This window comes from Sminthopsis crassicaudata, chromosome 1 (assembly GCF_048593235.1).
Source record: "Sminthopsis crassicaudata isolate SCR6 chromosome 1, ASM4859323v1, whole genome shotgun sequence".
NCBI lineage: Eukaryota > Metazoa > Chordata > Mammalia > Dasyuromorphia > Dasyuridae > Sminthopsis > Sminthopsis crassicaudata.
The window spans coordinates 404,691,783-404,713,414 of NC_133617.1; the positions used below are offsets into that span (position 1 = coordinate 404,691,783).

Below are 21,632 nucleotides of genomic sequence, written 5' to 3' on the forward strand. Positions count from 1 at the left end.
ACATAATAAAATTTCACAATAATTTCAAGGAAAGTCAGTATAAATTAGAATAATGGGTTTGGGGCCAATAAACTCAGTATTTGTGGGCATGTACAGGGTGCTCAATAAAATTTCCAGTGGATTTTGGAGCATGCATAGATATTTTGTAATTAGTCCTCAACTTCTAATCATATGAAGAACCTCATTGAATTGAATGATTATTAGGAATTAGGGGTGGTTTTAAAAGGAATTAATCAACAAGAATCTGATTCTTCTGTTGGTGTGAGTTTTTGTTCACTAGAAATATTCTCAAAAGAGATAATGCTATAAGGGGAGGAGAGAAGGGTATTCTCACCTAAAATAGAGTTGTGTCTTGAAAAAAATTTCTTTGCCTCATTATTTTTTCTTTGATTTTAAATGGAAGTCTCATTTTAGGTGGCTGTCTGGGTGTGGAGCCCAGGTGGGATTCTGAACCAATGTCTAGAGGAATAAGAAGGAGCCTTCTAGACCTAGACCACTAGTAGCTGAGTCAGGGACTTATCTAAATCTGGACTTAGTAGAACCAAATCTAAGTAGAAACTATGTTAAATCTGAATTTAACTACCTAGTATAAGAGCTAATTGATGTTAACTCATTAAATGGACCTGGGGTGTCAATATGTGTTTGCAGAGGAATAGGAGTTCAAGATAATAACCTTAGAGAAAAAAATTCCCAATTCCTCAGGAATACCTGTGGAATTAAGTAGATGTGAGCCTTACTTAAGTGAAAGTGAGATTAACAACTCAAGTTGTTTGTGAAAATCTAATTACTATTTTAAGAGGGTATCATAATCTTCTTTTTACTACTGATTGATTTCATAAACTTTCTATCACACTTTTGCATAATCTAAAGATAATATAAAAGTAGACATCCAACCCAGCCCTGAATGAATTTTCATTATTTTCCTGAGTCTCACCTAAATAAGATTTTCTTGTCTTTGCTTTTTAGGCTTCTCTCATAGAAGCTCTGATGAATCCAGATATACTCATCACCACATTAAAACAAATTTTAACTGAAAGTAAGTAGTACAGTGGATAAAAGTGCTTAAACTGGAGTCAAGGTCTGGCTTCATATTTGGTCTCAGATAGTTATTGTATGATTCTGGATTTCTCTCAGCCTTATTCCATATCTGAAAAATGGGCATAATAATTATTGTGAGAATAAAATGCAATAATATATTTCAAATTCTTTGGGAACCTTAGCTGCATCAATACTATATGTTACATTTACTTATGTAATTTATTGATTTAGAAAATGTGTATTAAAACAAAAGCACATTACTGGGGAGTATTTGGGTTTTGATATAGGCCACTCTCAGTGACCCTTTTAAATCTGGAAAATTCCTCTCTTCCTCCCTTTCTCTAAACCTAGTACAACACAGTAATCAGTGGTAAAGATAACTTGAAATTCAATCTGCTTCAATCATCAGCAATTCCTTTCTCATAGGTAGTGTTACAAACAGCAAATTAAAAAAGTAGGTAAATAATTAGTGATCTATCAGGAGTAGCAAAGATATTTTATGATAAAAGAAAAATCACCTGATTTGTAAGAGTACCTACACCCTAACAAAACAAACATAAAGATCTTCAACAGTGTAAAAGGGAAAAATCAGTTTTTGTTAATAGCATTCACGCCACGAGGACAAAGGGATTTAAAGATCAGTAGTTGATATGTTTCCATTTCTTAGGTGCTCAGGATGGTGGGTCTGACTTCAGACACTTAACTAATTGTGTGATTAAACCTCTGTCTGCATCAGTTTCCTCAGTTATAAAATGTTGTGAAGATTAAATGAGAAAATAATTGGAAAGCATTTAGTACAGTATTAAATACCTAATAGGTATTTACTAAATGATTATTTCCTTCCCTCTTATAATGCCTATTTAAGTATAATGGGGGTAATCAATGGAGCACACTCTCCCCAAATTGGGGAAATTGCTGTACTGGGGAAATTTTCATGGAATTGAACTTGGACCCTTACTCCTTTGGTGGTAGTGGAGTGGGAAAGGACTTATTCTCTGGACTTTTCTTGTTTTTTTTTTTTAAGTTTTAAAAAATAGCTTTATTTTTAAAACACATGCAAAGATAGTTTTCAACACGCACCCTATATATATTGGAACACCCTTGTGTTCCAATTTTTTCTTTCTCCCTTCCTTCTCACCTGCCCCTCTCCTAGATTGCAAGTAATCCAATATAGGTTAAACATGTGCAACTCTTCTAAATATATTTCCAGATTTATCATCTTGCACAAGAAAAATCAGATCAAATAGGAAAAAAAATGAAAGAAAAAACAAGCAAGCAAGCAAACAACAACGAAGGTGAAAAAACTATGTTGTGGTCCACATTCTGTCCCCATACTTCTTTCTCTCTTTAAATGCAGATGACTCTCTCCATCACAAGTCTATTGGAACTTGCCTGAATCACTTCATTGTTGTAAAGAGTCTCATCCATCAGAATTGATCATCACATAATCTTGTAGCTATGAATAATGTTCTCTTGGTTCTATTTACTTCACTCAGCATCAGTTCATGTAAGTCTTTCCAGGCCTCTCTGAAATCATTCCATTGATCATTTTTATAGAACAATAATATTCCATAACATTCATATCCCATAACTTAGCCAATCTCCAACTGATGGGCATTCTGGACTTTTCTTAATGGACTTTCAGGACTGGTCCTTAGTCAGAAGGCAGGAGAAGGCTGTGTCTAAGATGACTGGCAGTCAAGCAAGAAGAGGGAGCCACTCAGTAGATTTTAAAAAGAGAAACAATTTTCTCATTCATTCTTCCCTTCTCCAAGCATGCTTCTTGGGAGTCTGCAAGCTGACTATTAGATTTCTAATATTTGAGGGAGAAAGAGAAGGGATTTTTTCCTTCTCCTCTTCCCTAGCAGTATCTGTGGGGGGGGATGTCCCCTGCAAAAATACCTCCATGATGGTTTCTTTGCCATCTTCTTGATTTATCTTCCTCCTTTTTAATACAATCTCCCACCTCCTGAGTAGTCTCTCCCAAGTCAAATCCAATGCCAGAAGAGTCTGGATAATCTTGGGAAAACTGCCCAACCAACAGGAAGCTCTCTGGCCCTCTGCTGCCCCGCATTCAGGGTTCAAAAACAAGTCATATCAGTAAAGATATGCACCACAGTTCTTTGCAAGGGATTTTTCTTGCTATTCTGACACTGTTTCAAAATCCTGCTTTTAGAGGTAGCATTGAGGATTTAGTTCTTTTCATATTTTAGGATAAACTTTCCCTCTACTAGAAAGTAAGTTCAAAGGCAGGAACTATTTGAGTTTTGTTCTTGTATCTCCAACACCTAGCATAGGGTCTGGTATCTAAAAAGTGTTTAATAGGTACCTTGAGCCCAGGAGACTGTTCAAAGTTATACAATTGAGGTTTTTTTTGTTTCAAAAGGACAGACAAGGGAAGGAAAAAAGAAAAAATAAGCATTTAGCGTCATATATTTCTTGTTTTATTTAACTTTTTGTGGGAAGATATGCAAAAATGTTCCCCCAACTAAACTTGTTTATACCCTCATTTTATAGATAAGAAAACTGAGATACAGAAGGGTTAAATGGATAGGGAGTAGCTAATAGTGGATCCAGTTTCCTCTGTCTTACCCTCTAGGGTAGCACATTGATCTCTGTGACTTGCACAGGGTTACTTGGATTGCAGGTGGTTAAGTGAGGATTTGGATATAATTCTTCTGACTCTATCCAAGGCCTCCAAGATGCCCTTAAAGTTGCTAAGGTATCTTTGGTGGCAGACAGGGTTAGGATTTCAAAGCAAAAGAAAATAACATAAGAGAGTATTAAAAATCATTACATGTTTATCTTTACATCAAACTGTAAGTTTCCTGAGGTCAGGTAGTCTTTCTTTTTCTTCTTAGCACAGAGCCCAAGTGAGGACTTAATGTTTACTGAATTAAATCTTTTTTTTTTCTTTCCAAAAGAGTGAGATTTAGGTAATTTTCCTTGGATGTATCACAGTAGAAGAAAAGGACATTTTATAAGGCAGTTACCTATGAAGTTTGTACCTCTCAGTTTGTACCCAAAGTTACCAACATTGGGAAAAAATATTCTTTCTCCCCCCCAAAAAATAATAACGCCATGGAAAGAAAGTTTAGCTTCTACCACTTGTGAGCAAAATGATTTCAGGCAAATCACTTTAGTTTTCTAGTGCCTTAGTTTCCTAATTTGCAACATGCAAAGCAGCTAACAGTTGTGTAAAATGATTTCTAGGGTAATTTCCAGTTCTGTAAATTTGTGACTTTCCAAAAGTCACATATTTGATAGTATTGACAAGGAAATCTGGTACACCATTAGTCAGTGTTTCAGCCTTATCTCCACAGTTAAAGCACTTAAGTATATTTAAAGCTGGAGAAACTCCTGTTTTGTGAGACTCTAGAAGATTCTGCCTACAGAACTTCCATAGAGTGTCTAAACAAACACTTTCACCCATCAAGAATGCCCATAGATGGGGGAAGCCAAGCCAGTGCCTGGTGAGGTTGACTTAAACTTAGCTCGTGTGATGGCTTTTGAAAGCAGAGGTTCAGATGACAAACTCACACTCTCTTGTAGACAAAAATGTTCTACTATTAATGCCAGAATCTTATTCATAGAGGACAGCAGTTAATAAATTGAAAAATCTAGAGAGATAACTGAAAACTTTCGTTACCATTTAAATAACAACATAAAATTGTTTCTGCATCTTTTCCATTTATACTAGCCTCTCACCCTGGAATGAAAACACCTGTCTGTGGGAGGATTTGAACCTGGGTCTCCAAAGCTCTAATTAAAACACTTCATTTACTATGCATACTGCCTCTGATTCATCAATATATTTTAAGTTAGAAATTTTGTACTGTAGAAAGTCACTAACTAGGCTAGTGATGTTTTATTGCTTAATAATCTTCATTATAAGGAGAGCTAAAAATCTGAAAGAAAAAACAAAAACACTCTTGCTACTCATAGAACTATTCTTAACTTTAAGGCTCTGTTGTGATCTGGTATCCACCCAATGGATTATGGTGGTCAGAGTTTGAATCTTGTTACTCCATCTTCCTACCACAGATAAAAATTAAAATATTCTATTGAAAACTGGGTCTATTTGTTGTTTCTATTTCCATGGAAAAATCAACAAAAGATTCTGTGGTGTTCTATTTCCCCAAAAGGAAAGCATTCTTCTGGTTTATTTATTTTTTTATTTTTTTTTGGGGGGGTGTTTATTTTAATATGAATTTATAATCTTGCTTCTTGACCACAAAGTTACAATAAGGGAAATAAACAGAATGCAAAGAAAAGAAAGGGAATAAGTAAATAGTCAAAAGGTGTATTTATTCTTGGTAACTAGGAATATGATTACATGCATAAATTGGTGGTTTCAGAACTGGTTCTCAGGAAACATGACTTGTAGGAATGAGTACAAGTTGTTCAGCAGAGGCAAAAGACCTAAAATGGATCTCAAGTCTGAAGTTACAGGGGAGAACAGTTACAGGTTAGGAGGTTGGTGACATCAGAGAAAAGGACTGTATTGATATCATATTTGGGTAAGAGAAACAAGATTCAAATTGATTTATTTAACTCATATTTGTGGATCGAAACCAACAAGGTGAAATTTAACACAGACCAAAAGTTCTACATTTAGATTTGAAATAATGAATTATGTAACATAGAATGAGAGAGAGAGGAATCATTTTTATGAAAAAAAATGGAAGAGAAGTTCAGTTAGTCACAAACTCAATAAGCAATGAAGTATGAGACAGCTGTAGGAAAAAAATGAAATGTAGTCTGTACTGTGTAAATATGCTGATCTTGGAAAGTAATAACTATACTGCATTCTGTGTTGGTCAGACCATAATTGGAATATTATGTCTAGTTCTGGAATTATATTTCACAAAGTTTCCAAAGAAAGGAGACCAAGATATTGAGAAATCTTGACATCCTGTCATTAACCATTGTGGCACAGTGGCAGGAATGCCCACCAGACTTTGGTTCAAGGTTAGCTCCATAATTTATTTGCTAAGGATGGCTTCCCTTGTCCTCATCTGCCATCATTTATGAACCTTCTGCAGCATTTCCTTTTTTCACCCAGGACTTGGATGATGAAGGGGCCAACCCCTCTATCTACTCAAGTAATACCATTCCACTTGACCGCAGACTATCTCCCTCTGTTATTTCCGTGTTTTCACTTATATTTCAGTCTCTTTCATTCCTATTGGCTCATTTCCTACCTACAAACATGCCCATTCTTCCTTATCCTGAGAAAAACCTCACTAATTCTTATTCTATATCTCTTCTGCCCTTTGTAGCTAAATTTGAAAAGCTGTTGTTTTGGTCTCAGGGACCATGGCACATGAGGCCCTTTTCTCCTCCATTATCTCTTGAAGTCTGCCTGGGTTCATTTTTGTTGTTTCCATAAAACTACCATCCATCTTATCCTCTGATCCCCTTTTCCTCTTGGATTCAATCTTTCCCAACATCAGAGAATTTTTCAATAAATCCTGTCTCCTCATTATGTGATTAAAATATGTTAAGCTTCAGCTTCTATATTTGACCTTCTAGTGAACAGCCTAAATTAATTTCTTTAATTATTGAGTGATTTGATCTCCTTGCTGTCCAAGGGTCTCAAACTTGAAAAGACTATCGGCAACAGAAGGCTTCATTTCCTGTCCTTCCACTCTCTTCTTAACCCTTTAACATCCAGCTTCCATTCTCATCATTCTACCTAAACTGTTCTCTCCAAAGTTAAAATGGTCTCTTAGCTGCCAGATATTAATTGTAAAGTGTAGTGCTTAACATATATCAGGCACCTGTAGCAGACTGCTTAGGTATATAGGGATATACATTATATATATATGTGTATAGTAACATTAAATAATGATTTTGACAACTTTCTCAAGTTCTCAGTTCAGTTAAATATAAGTCTCTAGTGTTGAGTTTAAGATGAACGTGGAGAAGTTATGTTGTAGGGGACAAATTCTTATCATTTTACATTAAACAAACTGAAATTCCATAAAACCTTTTTTTTCAATTAAATAGATCTTTCCACAAATCTGGCTTGTATAAAATCTGAATATAGTCTATAACTAGTATTATTTTTCAAAATGTACCTGCATATTTTTCCCTTTCAAAGAAACTCTATCTGGGACATGGCCTACATCATGGGAAAGCCTGAAATGGGCCATTATTGTTTTTTGAAAAAAGAATTCAGCAGGAATTAATTGAAATGTTAGATGTGGCAGTGGGTGGGAGCTTCATTGGCTGACAGATAAGAAGGACAACACAAACTGATTTTTAAATTCTTATTAAACTTACCAAGTAAGGCCGCCCAGTGAAGGGGTGTCCGAAATAAGTTATCATAAGATGTAATATTGCAGCTTTCATAGGAGGTCAAGACGTCGACCACTGTTACATTGCCATCAGCTACTGCAAAATGAAGAGGTGTTCGTCCTTCGTAATCCTGCCAGTTCAGTAAAGATTCAGTTGGAGCAGCATCCTGCGTTTAAATGAACAGAGACCTGAGGCAAACATGGAGTACAATGGTCCTTTTGCTTTTCTTTTAACCACGGGGCTTAGCACAGTGCCTGGAACACAATAGGTACTTAATGAATGTTTGTAGACTGGCAACTGACTGGCACTCAAAATTAAATTGTTTCCCCAACAAATCTTCTAATAGCCTTCCCTTAATAGCAGTATTAAACAACAACAACAATAATAACCAGCATTGATACAGAGCTTTAAGGTTTGCAAAGTGACTGATATGTGCTATCTCATTTGACCCTCACAACAACTCCGTGAGACATATGTTACTATTACTCCTATTGTGTACAGAAGAAGAAGCTGGGAGAAGTTGAAGGATTTGAATGAGGCTTATATGACTTGTAAGTTTCTGAGGCAGGATTTGAACTCAGATCTTTGTGATTCCAAGTCCCAAACTCTAACCACTAGCTGCTTTTAAGTCTGATGAACAGAGCTTAAGCTTAAGACTAAAAGTACTTTATCTTTTCAAAATATAGACCTGGATCTCTGAGACTGAGAGAGTGCATGCTCAGCATGGAACAAGAGACTTTCCACAGTGGTATGACTGAGCCCATCCTTTGGCAAAACTTTCAAGTGGGTGACCTTTGTTATTAAGACATTAGCAGAGAATAACTGAAAGATATGACCCTTTTCTAGAACTGTCTTGTCTTTAAATTTTTTTTCCCTTAAAACCAATGGAATTAATTCCACTTGAAATAGATTTATTAATCCTGTATAAATACAATAATTTTATTTATATATTTATAAAAAATAAATAATAAATAAATAAATAAAGTGTTTTTCAAATCTTGAAGCCCTAAAAGAAAAGGAAATTTGACTTACCAAAAAAAAAAAAAAAAAAAAGAGTTAAGGCTGCTGTTATAAAAACAGCAAGAAAGTATGAATATTAGATTAAATCTCTGAAAAGCAAATTTTAAATTCAACAAACATTCATTAAGTAATGATTGGGTTAAGCACTGTGGTAAATATTGGACAGATAATAGGTTTTTAAGTAAAATATAGAATTTTAAAGTAGGACAAAGATTTTTCACACAATCCCAATATTGCTGTTGACTTGGTTTGGGTATGTCTTATTCTTCATGACCTCATTTGAGATTTTCTTTTTTACCAGAGATGCTGGAATGTTTTGTGATTTTACAGATGAGGAAACTGAGGTTAAACAGGATTAAGTAACTTGCCCTGAGTTACACAATTAGTAAGTAAGTGTCTGAGGCCAGATTTGAACTCAGGAAGATGAGTCTTCATGACTTGGCCCTGGCACTCTACCCAGTAGAGTGTACCTAGCTGTCCATCACGTAGTAGGTACTAATTAAATACTTATTTATAGATTGGTCTTTGACATCATGGAATTCATAGTCTAGGGTCAAGTGAAGAAGCATTTATTAAGTACCTACTATATATACACAGTAGATGGTTAATACTGATTGACAGGTACTGGGCCAAGCATTGGGGATACAAAGAAAGGTCACTCTTCAATCAGTTCCTGCTATTGAGTTAACAGATTAATGGGGAAGACAATATAAAAACAACTGTACACAAATAAGATATAGGCAGGATAAACTGGAAATAACAGAATAAAGTTCTAATATTAAAGGAGTATTAAGAAATACTTCTTGTAGAAGATGGAATTTTAAAGGAAATTTAAAAGAAGCCAGAGAAATTAGGAGGTGGAGACAAAAAGGGACAGGATTCCTAGCCTAGGAGATAGCCAGTCAGTCGATAAAAAAGCCTGGCTTCTAGAGATGATGTCTTCTGTATGAGAAACAGCAAGGAAGGCAGTATCACTGAAGGCAGGGTCTGCACAGAGTAGAAGGGACCAACTTAGGATACATTCATAGCTACTTGTAAAATAAAGTGATAGAGGAACAGTTTATTAGGCAGCAGGAGAAGCAGTAGGGTCCAGTGGATAGAAAGAAAGCTGACTTTGGAGTCAGAAAGCCCAGAATTCAAGTTTTATTTTCAACCCATGGCTATGAAACCCTGAAAAAATCATGGGATCTCTTTCATGCTCTAAGAAATTCTCCAAGACTAAGTCTCTGACCTGCATTGGGAGAAAGCGTTTCTTCACTGGGTACTCCCAGACAGCTCAGGTAGAGAGAAAACTAAGGCCGTAACAGAAAGACAAAGAAAATGGTTAAAGAGCATGAGCCAAGAAGGGCAAAGAGGTTGGATGGATATTAGAGTGATTTGCCACATCCTTTTTCTGATAATTTTACAGATGAGGAAACTGAGGCAAACAGGATTAAGTGACTTGCCCAGGGTCATACAGCTAGTAAGCTAGTAAGCAATCTTCCTGACTCCAGACCCAGTGCTCTATCCCTTGAATCATCCAACTGCCCTTATCTTATTCTTGTCTTACAAAAACAACACTGTCAGCTTTTTATAGCAGAGAAAGCTGCCTTGTCCCACAATTATTAAGTAGAGATGGGATTTGAACTCAGGTATCTACTGATCACAAATCCACTTATTTTATCTTCTTTATCAGCCTCAACTGATAATGGTGATTCTTCATATTCATATAAATGGATTCTGCTTCATAAAGCAGCAGCTATTGCCTAGTAAGTAGAGTTCTAGATTTAATCAGAGAAATAACAATTTTTCTCATATTAATAATTAATTATTAAAATTGGGGAGACTCCAGCTTTTTTTTCCTGTTCCATTTCCATGTCCAATCTCTCAAGGACAGACTGATTGAAAAAAGTATCAACATTATCCTCATTCTGGATGCTGCTATTCTATCCAATTAGTTAAAGCTTGGATGGAGGAATATAGATTTTTTTGTCTAGATCTCCCATAGCTGGGGGTAAGCTAGGGATAGTTTCTCTGGTCAAGAATGAGATGATGTCACTCTTAGCCCTGCCTTACAGTGAATGCTCTTCTCTTTTTAAAGTCCATTTTCATTCATTAGTTTATTTGCTCAGCATTAAAAGGGGAGTATAATCCACTGAATAACTGCCCTGTATACTAATCTAAATGAAGTTTCCTGAAAGAAAATGTGACTACATGAATAAACTACTAGTCCTTTGGCCCTGATAGTTCTAGAATTTGCTATCAGATCAAAACAAGGACCATTCATGATTCCAAAGGACCGATGGCTATGCATGTTACCTATCTCTTGGCAGAGGTGATGGAAAAATATGTGGAATGAGACAATAGAAATAGAAAATAGAATTCTATTAATTAAAAACACATTAAAAACTTGGAACCAAATATTCCCTCCTAATAAGAAATCACCACAAACTTTTCCATAGAATAGTTAATGCTGACCCCCATGTGTTTCTAAAGAAGCAAAGGAAAAATCTTTTTTTTTTTCACACCTAGGATATCAAGCACCATTCCAAGTTCAAAAAGGAAAATAGAATTCAATGTCATTAAGTGTGCTTTAATATCAAAAGAGAGATATTAACAGAAAATACATACTTACCAGGATACATCTGACAGTGTGGACGGCACTAGGCTCTTTGTGGTTAGCTGCCCAATGAAGTGGAATCTTTCCTTCAATATCTGGGATTCCAATATTAGAATCGTGTTTTATTAGAAGTTTCACATGTTCTGGGTTATTGTAATAGGCACTCCAATGCAGAGCAGTTTGCTAGAAATGTTTAAAAAAAGAAAGGAACATATAAGTTTAAAGCTGATATTCATTTATTTGTAAATGGAAAGGCTATTAGGCCTTATTTCTGAAAAATTATTTTTAAAAAGATAAGTAATTTGGTAATCAATTTAATATGTGGTTTATGACATGATCGAGCTTTATTCTTCCCTTTTTTAAAACTTTCCTTCCTTATCTCTTTTAATAAGATCTATTTTTCCTTTTCCTTTATCTAAGATTAGAATTGCTACCTCTGCTTTTTTTTTACTTCAGCTGAAGAATAATAAATTCTGTAGTAGCCTTTTACCTTTACTCTGTATGTGTCTTTCTGTGTCAAATGTATTTCTTGTAAACAATATATTGTGGGATTCTGGTTTTTAATCTATTCTGCTATTTGATTCTACTTTATAGGAGAATTCATACCATTCACATTCACAATTATTACCAGCTCTGTATTTCTCTCCATCCTACTTTCTCCCCTGTATATACTTTTGTTCTCTCTTTCCATCTATTTCAAGTTGTGTGTTTTTTTTTACCTATTCTATTCACTACTCTATCTTCTATCTTGCTTTCTCCCTTTTCCCTTTTTCCCTGGGATTTCTGCCCTCTCTTCTATTTTGTTTCTCCCTTTTCTTTTCCTCTTTCTCTTACTTCTTTATAGGGTTAGATAATTTCTATACCCAACTGAATGATTATTCCCTCTTAGAGTCAAAACTGATGAGATCAATCTTTAGACAATGCTCATCTCCCTCCCTTCTTTCCTCTGATTATAATATATCTTTTGTACCTTTTCATGTGAATTAATTTTCTAATTATACCTCCCCTTTCTTTTTTTTTCCAGTACAGAACTTTTTTCACCCATTAATGTCTTTTTCTTTGATGTCATTACTTTAGAGTCCATTCACAACTATACCCTCAGTCTGTGTGATGCTCCCCTCTATCTGCTCCAGTGACAAATACAGTTTTCAAGAGTTACAAATATCATTTTCCCATCTAGGGCTACAAATAGTTTAACCTTTAAATAATATACATTTCCCCCCATTTACCTTTCTATGCTTCTCTTGAGTCCTGTTATTGTAAATTAAATTTTCTGTTTAGTTTTGTTTTTTTCAATAGAAATGAGAGAAAATCCCTTACTTCATTAAAGCTCCATCTCTTCCTCTGAAAGATGATGCTGAATCTCATTGGGTAGTCAATTCTTGGTTGGAACACCAAGTTCTTTGCTATTTGGAATATGGTATTCTAGACCCTCCAACCCTTTATTGTAGCAGCTGCAAAATCCTGGATAATCCTGACTGCTGCTCTTTGATATTTGAATTGTTTTTGTCTGGCAGCTTGCAGTATTTTTTCCTTGAGATTGTATTTTTGGAGTTTTGCATCACTGTTCCTTGGGGTTTTCCTTGTGGGATCTATTTCCAAAGGTGATTGATGGATTTTTTAAAATTGGTATTTCCCCCTCTGTTTCTTGAATATCAGACAATCTTTCTTAATGATCTTTTGTAGAATGCTATCCAGGCTTTTCTTATCATGGCCTTTGGGTAGGCCAATAACTTTTAAATTGTCTCTTCTGGATTTATTTTCCAGGTCAGTCGTTTTTCCAATGAGAATTTAACATTTTCTTCCACTATTTAAATTCTTTTTAGTTTGTTTGACTGATTCTTGATGTCTCACAAAGTTATTAGTTTCTATTTGCCCTGTTCTAGTTTTTAATATGTGATCTTCAGTTAGTTTTTAATATATCTTTTTTCCACTTGATTAATCCTACTGTTTAAGGAATTGCTTTCTTCAATGTTTTTTCCCCCTTTTCCAAGAAGGTGACTCTCTATTCATACCTCTCATTTCTTTTCTCATTTTTTCTTCTACCTCTCTTATTTGTCTTTTAAAGTCTTTTATAAACACTTCCAGGAAACCTCTTTGGGCTTGAGATCAATTCATATCACTTTTTGAGATATCTTCTGTGGACATTTTGTCCTTGTCTAAGTTTGTGTTTTGGTTTGCCCTGTCACCATAGTAGCTTTCTATGGTCAAGGTTCTTTTTTGTTTCTTGCTCATTTTCTTTCCTTTTCTTTTGGTATTTCTTCTTTTTTTTTAACTTTTAAGGTGGAGTTCTGCTTCTGAGGTATAGAGAGTGCTGTCCCAAGCTTTCTGGGAAAGTCTGAGCCTTGGCTTTGAGTGCAGGGGCCCTTTGTGTTTGTAGGGGATACCTTTGTCTGTTCTTTCCAGGAAACAGCATGCTGTCTTGGAGTTTGTGTTATGACCTATGACTGGAAGCTGTCCCCCTACTGTGTCCTCTATTGAGCCAAAGGGTCTTAGTTGCTGATTTTTCTGTGATTAAGACCCTCTCACCAGCTTTCCCACAACCTTTCTTGAAGTTTTCCCAGTCTATCTTGAGCTGGAGGAGGGTTTCATTCCATCAGATTCTGTTCAGAGGCTTAGTTTTAGGCGGTTTTCAAGGGAAACTGATTCTTGCCTTCTTCACCTTCTGGTCCATTAGTTGAATTATGTAAAAGATTTAGCCCTGGAATGGGCTACTCAATGACTATCTCATTTGATTAATGAGGAAATTTAGGACATAGAAGTGATTTTTCTCAATACCTGTGTGGATTATAGAAAGCCCTCAATAAGATTAAACCCCCTCTCTCTGTGCCTCTGATCTCATCCCCTCTCCTGTCTTCCTCCCTCCATTAAAACTTCATATTCTCTTATTATACTGGCTCCTTCCCTTTTGCTTATAAACCTGTTCAGATCTGCATCATTAGAAAATTTTCACTTGGTCCTGCCATCCCCTGAAACTACTGTCCTCTCTTCCAAACTCTTGCAAAACTCCTGGACTCATCTATGTGTAGTGCTTCCCTTTTATAACATCCTATTCCATACTTAAATCCCTGCAATCTGGCTCTGAGACCCCTCTACTGAAATTGCTCTCTCAAAAGTTTCCAGTGACTTTACATTCTCAAAATCCGGTAGATCTTTCTCAGCTAGTGACCTGCAGGTCATTCCCATGGTGAAATTCATGCTGCCAAACCAAAGTCATCATCTTCCCCTATTTCCAAACCTCATGATTGCTATTGTGGGAACTATTAATCCTCCAGGATACCCAAGTTAGTAACCAAAGTGTCACTCTAGACTTTTTCTTTTCCTCTATAGCTTAACTTCCAAGCTATTTTTAATCACTGAATGGGCTTTGCCACAAGCTGAGACCTGGGAAAAGACCCTTAAAAAGGCCAAAGTCTCCCACCACATCAGGGGCTATCTCCAGTCATCCTGATTCATATCTAGTCACTGGAGCCAGATGGCTCCAGAGGAGAGAATGAGACTGGTAAATATGAACAACTTTGCCTCCCTTAAATCCAGTTAATTTGCAAGTCTGACATCACCACCCTGATCTCATATCTCTATCTTTCAAGACACACTGCTTCCCTTAAAGAATACTACATTTTAATCTCTTTTGAAAAATCATTCTGAATAATGTGGTACAGTAGATAAAGCATTGAATTGAGTCAGCAAGTTCTGAGTTCAAATTCCACCATAGACATTTATTAGCCATATGATCCCGGGTAAGTCACTGATCCTGTCTCATTCTTTGTTTCTTCCTCTAAAAAATGAGGATAAAAATGAAATGTCTACAAAGTCATTTGCAAACCTTAAAGTGTTATATAAATGTAAGCTTTTTACTAACATTATTATTACCTTATTTTTGTCCTGTGTATCCACTTCTCCTGGTGCCATAAACTTTAACAAAAGAGCCAAACATTTAGGACTTTTATGACGGGTTGTCAAATGCAGTGGAGTCATTTCTTCTAAGTCCTTTTGCATCCAGTTTGCTCGACGAGTGAGTAAGAGTTTCATGAAACGATAATTTCCCTAGGGGAAAAACAAATTGATTGAAAATAATGAGAATCAATGATTTGCTAACAATAAACTCTTATGTTTTCCCTGAAGAGATACATTTGTAAATACAATTACTACAACCTTATAAAATTTAGGAACACAGGGGCTAAAGAGGTTCTTTTAAAATAACTTTGGAGTCATAGTAAAGTTGCCATGTTTACCAAAAGTTAGCATTGGAATAGTACCACTTACAAGTCAGTTAATATAACTCACTTCAACTAACCTTTCAGGGCATATTCATTAATTGATGATCCCTTCCTAATTGCTAGTTCTGTTTTATATGGAAAATCAAAATATCATTGGTGAAAGAGCTAGAATAGGAACAAGGGGAAAAAATCTTGTATTTTTTTTAATCTCCTGTTCCAGGGAAACTTTATCACAGTATATTAGTAAGAGATGCATAAGCACAATTCAAGTAATCTCTGCTCCATCAAAGGCAAAATAAGGGAGTTGTTTTCTATTGGATAAATATCTTTTTGTAAACACAGGATAAGAAGAAAGATCTTTCTGAAATGTTTACTTGAGGGCTGAAGATTTAAGCTTATGGTACTGGATCCAGTTGCTTGGTTTGCTAAAAACAAATAAAACTTCAACAATCTCATTATAGTGATTTCTGAATATGGATATCATTGGATAAAAAAAATTTTAGGATGTTCTCTAAGAAAACTAATGTTTATAACTTGGTTTGGTCTGCTGGGAACAAAGATAAAAAGACATAGACTGTGATGTCCAAGAATACACAAACTAATGGGGAAGAAATGAAGGCATAGGTGCAAATCCAAGGAAAATTCTGGGAGAAATTCAAGGAAGGAAAAAGTTCTATTAGTATGACAGAGACAACGTAAATAAAGCTTCATAGAGGAAGTGGAAGCTAAATTGGGTCTAGAAGGAAGAGAGAGATTTCAGTAGACAAACATGAGCCTGGAGGAATCTAAAACAGGTATTGGAGACTGCATGAAAAAAGACATGGTGATGCAAAAGGGCAGGCTGAAAAGAAGGATGGCAGGAGGAGGAATGGAGTGGTACTGGTGATACTGGTGGTAGTGCACAGATATGCATAGTGCTTTAAGGATTTACCAAATATTTTTTTCACAATATTCTTGTAAAGCAGAACTCTTGTAAACTAAAAATCTATAAAATGAGGAAATGAAAACCTTAACATCTACAGTATTTGATAAAGGCAGGATTTGAACCCAGTTTCGCTTAATCTAAAGTTCTCTCTACCACACCAGCATGAAAAACTTTATCAAATGTCTTCCTTATTTTTATGTATATTGTATCTAAACAATCTGGTAGAGTAAATAGAGAGCTGCTAGGCAGATCTGTGTTCAGTTTTTGTCTCTGACACATACTTCCTATGTGATCCTGGATATATCACTTGACCTCTAAGTGTCCTAGACAATTTTCTAAGATTATAAATTGCACAGGGCAGCTAGGTGGCGCAGTGGATAGAGCACCAGCCTTGAATTCAGGAGGACTCGAGTTCAAATGTGATCTCAGACACTTAACACTTCCTAGCTGTGTGACCCAGGGCAAGTCACTTAACCCCAGCCTCCGGAAAAAAAAAAATAAATAAATAAATTGCAGAATAGTTGACCTGCACTGATAAAGAAAATTTCTTAAGTTAGGGATCATTGTTTTCCCTAAGTACTCACAACGAATCATTTAACTATCTGTCCTAAAATCTTGACAATTGCTCAAATAGTCTGTAGTTTGTACATTTATTCCCTCTTCTGAAAATTGGAATATTTTCCTATTTCTGCAACATCTCTCTCATTTTCCATGATTCCTGAGATAATATTTTTCCTTTTTGTTTTCTTTTTTTTCTGATTATACATGTACATTAATTTTAATACATTGAATTTGATTCACAAGGAAATCAGGTTGGGAGAGAAAAATCAGAACAAAGGAGAGAAACCATGAGAGGGAAAAAAAAAACCAGAAGAAAAAGAAAAAAAGTGAACATAACATGTGTTGATTTATATTTAGTCTCCATAGTTCTCTCTTTGGGTGCAGATGGTGTTTTCAATCCAAAGTTTATTGGAATTGCCTTAGATCATTAAACCACTGAGATGAACCAAGTCTTTCATAGTGATCATTGCACAATCTTGTTAATGAGTACAATGTATTCCTGGTTCTATTCCTTTTGCTCAGCATCAGTTCATACAAATTTTTCCAGGACTTTCTAAAATCAGTTTGTTCATCATTTTTAGTAGAACAATAATATTATATTACTTTCATATACCATAACTTACTCAGCCATTCCTCAGTTGATGGGCATCTACTCATTTTCTACTTCTTTGCCATCATAAAAAGAGCTACAAACATTTTTGCACATGAGAGCTCTTTTCCCTCCTTTATGATTTTCTTGTGATATAGACCCAGTAGAGAACTTCTGGATCAAAGGGTATGCACAATTTTAGAGCCCTTTGGGCGCAGTTCCAAATTGCTCTCCCAGATGGTTGGATTCCTGAGATATATTAACAATAGTTCAATATATGCATCTATTGCATTTGTTATATGGGTTGAATGTTCATTTAGGGAAGCTGGATATCAATATTTATCTTGAATTTTAATTGAATATTAATTATTTTTGGTCTGAAGATAATTCTCTCTGGAAAAGAACAGAAGAAAAATAGATGAATGGTGCTGTTCCTTTTCACTCACAAATTAAAAATGCTCCATCTAGCTGAGATAGCAGGCTCAGCAACTTTATTCTGCTCTTTTCCTCAGACATAACTAAAACAATCTTTTTATTGTCTATAGCATTTTTCACAATCCCACTAATTAGGAATGTTACCATTAAAAGTGCTGTTTATAGGTACATAATTCTATTTTGTATTCATCTTATTATATGATATTCCATCCTTTGTACATGTTTTTAAAAAGTCTGAGCTCCCTATGTTACTACTTCAGTCTCTTATCAGACTTTCACAACTTATAACTTCAAATAATTAGGTCAAAACAAAAAACAATTTCATATTTTCTGCCTTTTTTATTTTTTAAAATTATTTTTAAAAATAAATGTTATCAATATAGTGTTACTTATTGCAAAAATTTTCTTTTGTAACCCTTCATATCCTACATTTCAAAGCACCATTCTTTATGACAAAGAATTTTTATCAAAAAAAAAGGAAAAGAAAAAAATTCAACAAAACTAATCAAAAAGTTGAAAAAAATCTGTCATGGTATGCAACGTTCCACACTGGTGGACTCTCTGTATGTATAAAGAATTAGTTGTAGGGTATGTTTTTTCATGCCTCGTCTTTGAGGCAATCTTATGTTTTATAATTTCATAACATCATTTTAAATTGTTTTGTTGTCCTTTTGATTTATATCATTGTATTTCAGTATATGTTTCCTGACTCTGTTTACTTTACTTTGCTTCCACATATAAGACTTCCCAGGATTCCCTATATTTATTTTTGTCATTTCTTAAAACACTATATTCATTTACCACAAGTGCAACTCTTTGCAACTCTTCTCATGTTGATTATTTCCATCTTTTGTCATTTTTGCCAATTGGTTATATGTGAAGAAAAAGCTCAGATTTTTAAAAATTTGCATTTATCTTCTTGTTAGTGATTTGGAGCATGCTTTCCTATTTTTTAATAGTTTGCAATTCTTTTGAGAACTGTTTGTTCAACTCCTTTAACTGCTTACCTATTAGAGAATGGCTTATGTTTTTGTTAGCTTTCTATTTATGTTGGATATCAATTCCTTATCTGAGAAATTTGATACAAAGATTTTTTCCCAGTCAACCATTTCCCTTTCTTATCCTAGATGCATTTTAATTTTGTTTGTGCAAAAGCTTTTCAATTTCATGTAATCAAAATTATCTATTTTATCTTTTGTAATTGCTGCTATCCCTTGTTTGGTTAAGAATTCATTTCCTACACATAGCTGTGAAAGGCATACATAATCTGCTTTTCTTCTAACTTTTTTTTGTATGATCTTTTATATTCAGGTCACATAATCATTTTGAATTTGCTGTCCATTACAGTAAAAGCCTAATTTTTGCCAGACTGCTTTCTAGTTTTCCCAGAATTGCATATCATGTAGAGAGTTATTTCCTAAAGTAATTTATGTTTTCAGATTTATTGAATACTTGAGTACTAAGTTCCAATATTTCTAATTTTCCCTTGTTTAGTCTGTTGCATTGCTCTACTTTTCTATTTTTTTAAAAAACTAATACCAAATGGTTTTTATGGTTACTATTTTAAAATATATTTTGAGGTCTAAAAGAGTTAGTCCTCTATCATTCCTATCTTTTTTTCAATTTTCTTTTGGAATTCTAGTTCTTTTGTTTTTCCAAATGAAATTTGTTACTGTTTTTATCAAATTCTGTAAAATGTCCCTTTTATAGTTTGAATGGTATAACATCAAACATGTAAATTATTTTTATCAGTAACATAATTTAATTATGTTGACATGGTCCAGCCATGAGCAATAAATATTCTTCCAGTTATTTAAATTTTTAAGTAGTATCTTATAACTCATAAACTTAAATTTTAAAAAGAGATTTTGAGATATAGAATAGATGATAATATAGTTAATTGAATTTGGAATTGGCCAAAGGGTTAACCCCACTATTTCCCCAAATAATAACTAATGTACTTATGATAGTGAAAGTGTACATTTCATAATATTTAATTTTAAAAGGCAACTGAGCAACAGAATAGAATGATTATGGGGTTCACAGTTCACTACTAGGGGCAGAAAGAAGCAAAATACCTCACATAGTAATTTTTTTCTACATTAGCAGAGCAGTAGCTCCACTCATTCTGATGTCATTATAGACCATTGTGACTTATAAAGCCTAGAAATGGAACCACTAGTAATGTAAACATATCACAGATGATTCAGGAGGGTGATCAGGGAAATGTCCTAATTAAACTGATGAATTTATTAGATTATGAGCTTTTGTTATTGGGGACTTGGAATTGTATCATCCTGTAGATGAGACATTTGTAGATCCTTTCATATATTAAGTTCAAAAGTTTGGGGATCTAACCTTCTAGTATTGTAAGAGAGTTCCTGAGTGGATGCAGTCTCTTGGAGATGCAAGAAAATCCTATAATCCACCCTTCTAGTCAGAGAAGGAGAAATTCTTGATTGAGAATAGTCTTTTTTGGGGGAAAGATCATAGTGTGCAACTTCCCTTCCATCACTGCAAGCTGGAAGAATAGTAAAATAATAAGCCAAGACAGGGGAGACCAAAAACATGGATTTTGCTCTTCTTTATTGCTATGAGTTATTTAGATAGTATTAATATAGAGTGAATTGCTGCTCTAATTGCTTCAAGTATTTTTAATCATTGGAAATAGTCTTAGTCCTTAAGGTTATAGCATAAAGATATATAAGCCCTACATAAGGGCCTCTGGGATGAAAATAAAACTTGCCAAAATACCAAGGGCTGCCATCTTTTTTCTAGAAGAGTTTAAATTAGGGAGTAGTACAATAAGACCGGGAGGACTACATGAAGCCCTGGGGATTGAAGGGACTGTTTGGAGGATCTGGAAAATTATAATGATTATTTATGTTCTATTGTGCTTCTTCAGGAAGGGATCAGAAAGCATCTAAGACTGAGAAGTCCATTTAAGAGAGAAAAAGGGTTGGATTAAATGATTTCCAAGGTCCCTGACAGTTTTAATTCCTATGAACTAAAGAAAGAACAGATAGAATAAAAATACCATAACATAAAACACAGTAGAGTCTAAAATCTTATTATCAATTCAAATAGAGGCAGAGCAGGCAGAGTTCTAACTGGAAGAAAATTTGTTGTCCAAATGGATAGACAATTGACCCAAATAAAGGGGAAACTCAACTTATGAGCAGGGAACTGAAAGACTGAATTAACAATGTCAGAGTAGAACTTGAAAAATAAAATTGAAATACATAACTAGAGAAATACTGAGATAGGATTCCTAATAGCTCTCCTTTTTAGGCCAGCACTAATGCAAAAGTATAAACTTGGATGAAGCTACTTTGATAGGATTAGAAGGACATAGGGTTGAGGAATCAATCTTGCTAATCCTTCCATATAGTTTACTTGGTTGGAGGTAACTAATACTTCAGGAATCTGAAAAAAATAAGAGGATGAAAAATCAATTTTTTTTCCTTTCCTTTTTTACTTACTAGAAAATTCCCTTTATTTGAAATTGTTTATATTGAGAACATTTCAGATTTACTGGCATGAATCTCAAAATAATCAACTGTTTTCTGAAGTAGATATGACTTCATTATTACAAAAACTCAAGTAAGATTTATAGATTTTTGTTTTCACCAATAAAATACTATATAATAGACTCAAATTTTAAACATATAAAGACTTCAGTATGGAATTTAGGAAAATAAATGACCCAACTGATTGTGTAAGAAAAATTCAGTCAATAGTCTATAAAGTACTAACTCTTTTGCTATTAAAATAGGTATGTGGTATTTGGTGATTTTAATTTGTTCTTAATATTTTACTTACTTGAGTTTCATTTATCTGGATTATTTGTTTTAATGAGTGCCAAGAGGAAATATAAAAATTTCCTCAAGAGGGCACCCTGCTCCAAATTTCTTGCCATCTCCTTTCTTCTCAAAAGCAATA

At 34.5% G+C, this 21,632-nt stretch overlaps 1 protein-coding gene across 4 annotated transcripts in view; it reads right to left on the reverse strand.

Annotated features, from left to right (window-relative positions):
- Nucleotides 1-21,632, reverse strand: part of INVS (inversin) — a 271,870-nt gene that overhangs the window by 120,899 nt on the left and 129,339 nt on the right. For all 4 annotated transcript variants that reach the window (XM_074280074.1, XM_074280075.1, XM_074280072.1 and 1 more), the window contains 3 exons: nucleotides 14,834-15,007; nucleotides 10,976-11,143; nucleotides 7,327-7,507 (listed from right to left, as the gene is read on the reverse strand). In XM_074280074.1, the coding sequence (XP_074136175.1) occupies nucleotides 7,327-7,507; nucleotides 10,976-11,143; nucleotides 14,834-15,007 (523 nt within the window). The remainder of the gene's footprint in view (nucleotides 1-7,326; nucleotides 7,508-10,975; nucleotides 11,144-14,833; nucleotides 15,008-21,632) is intronic.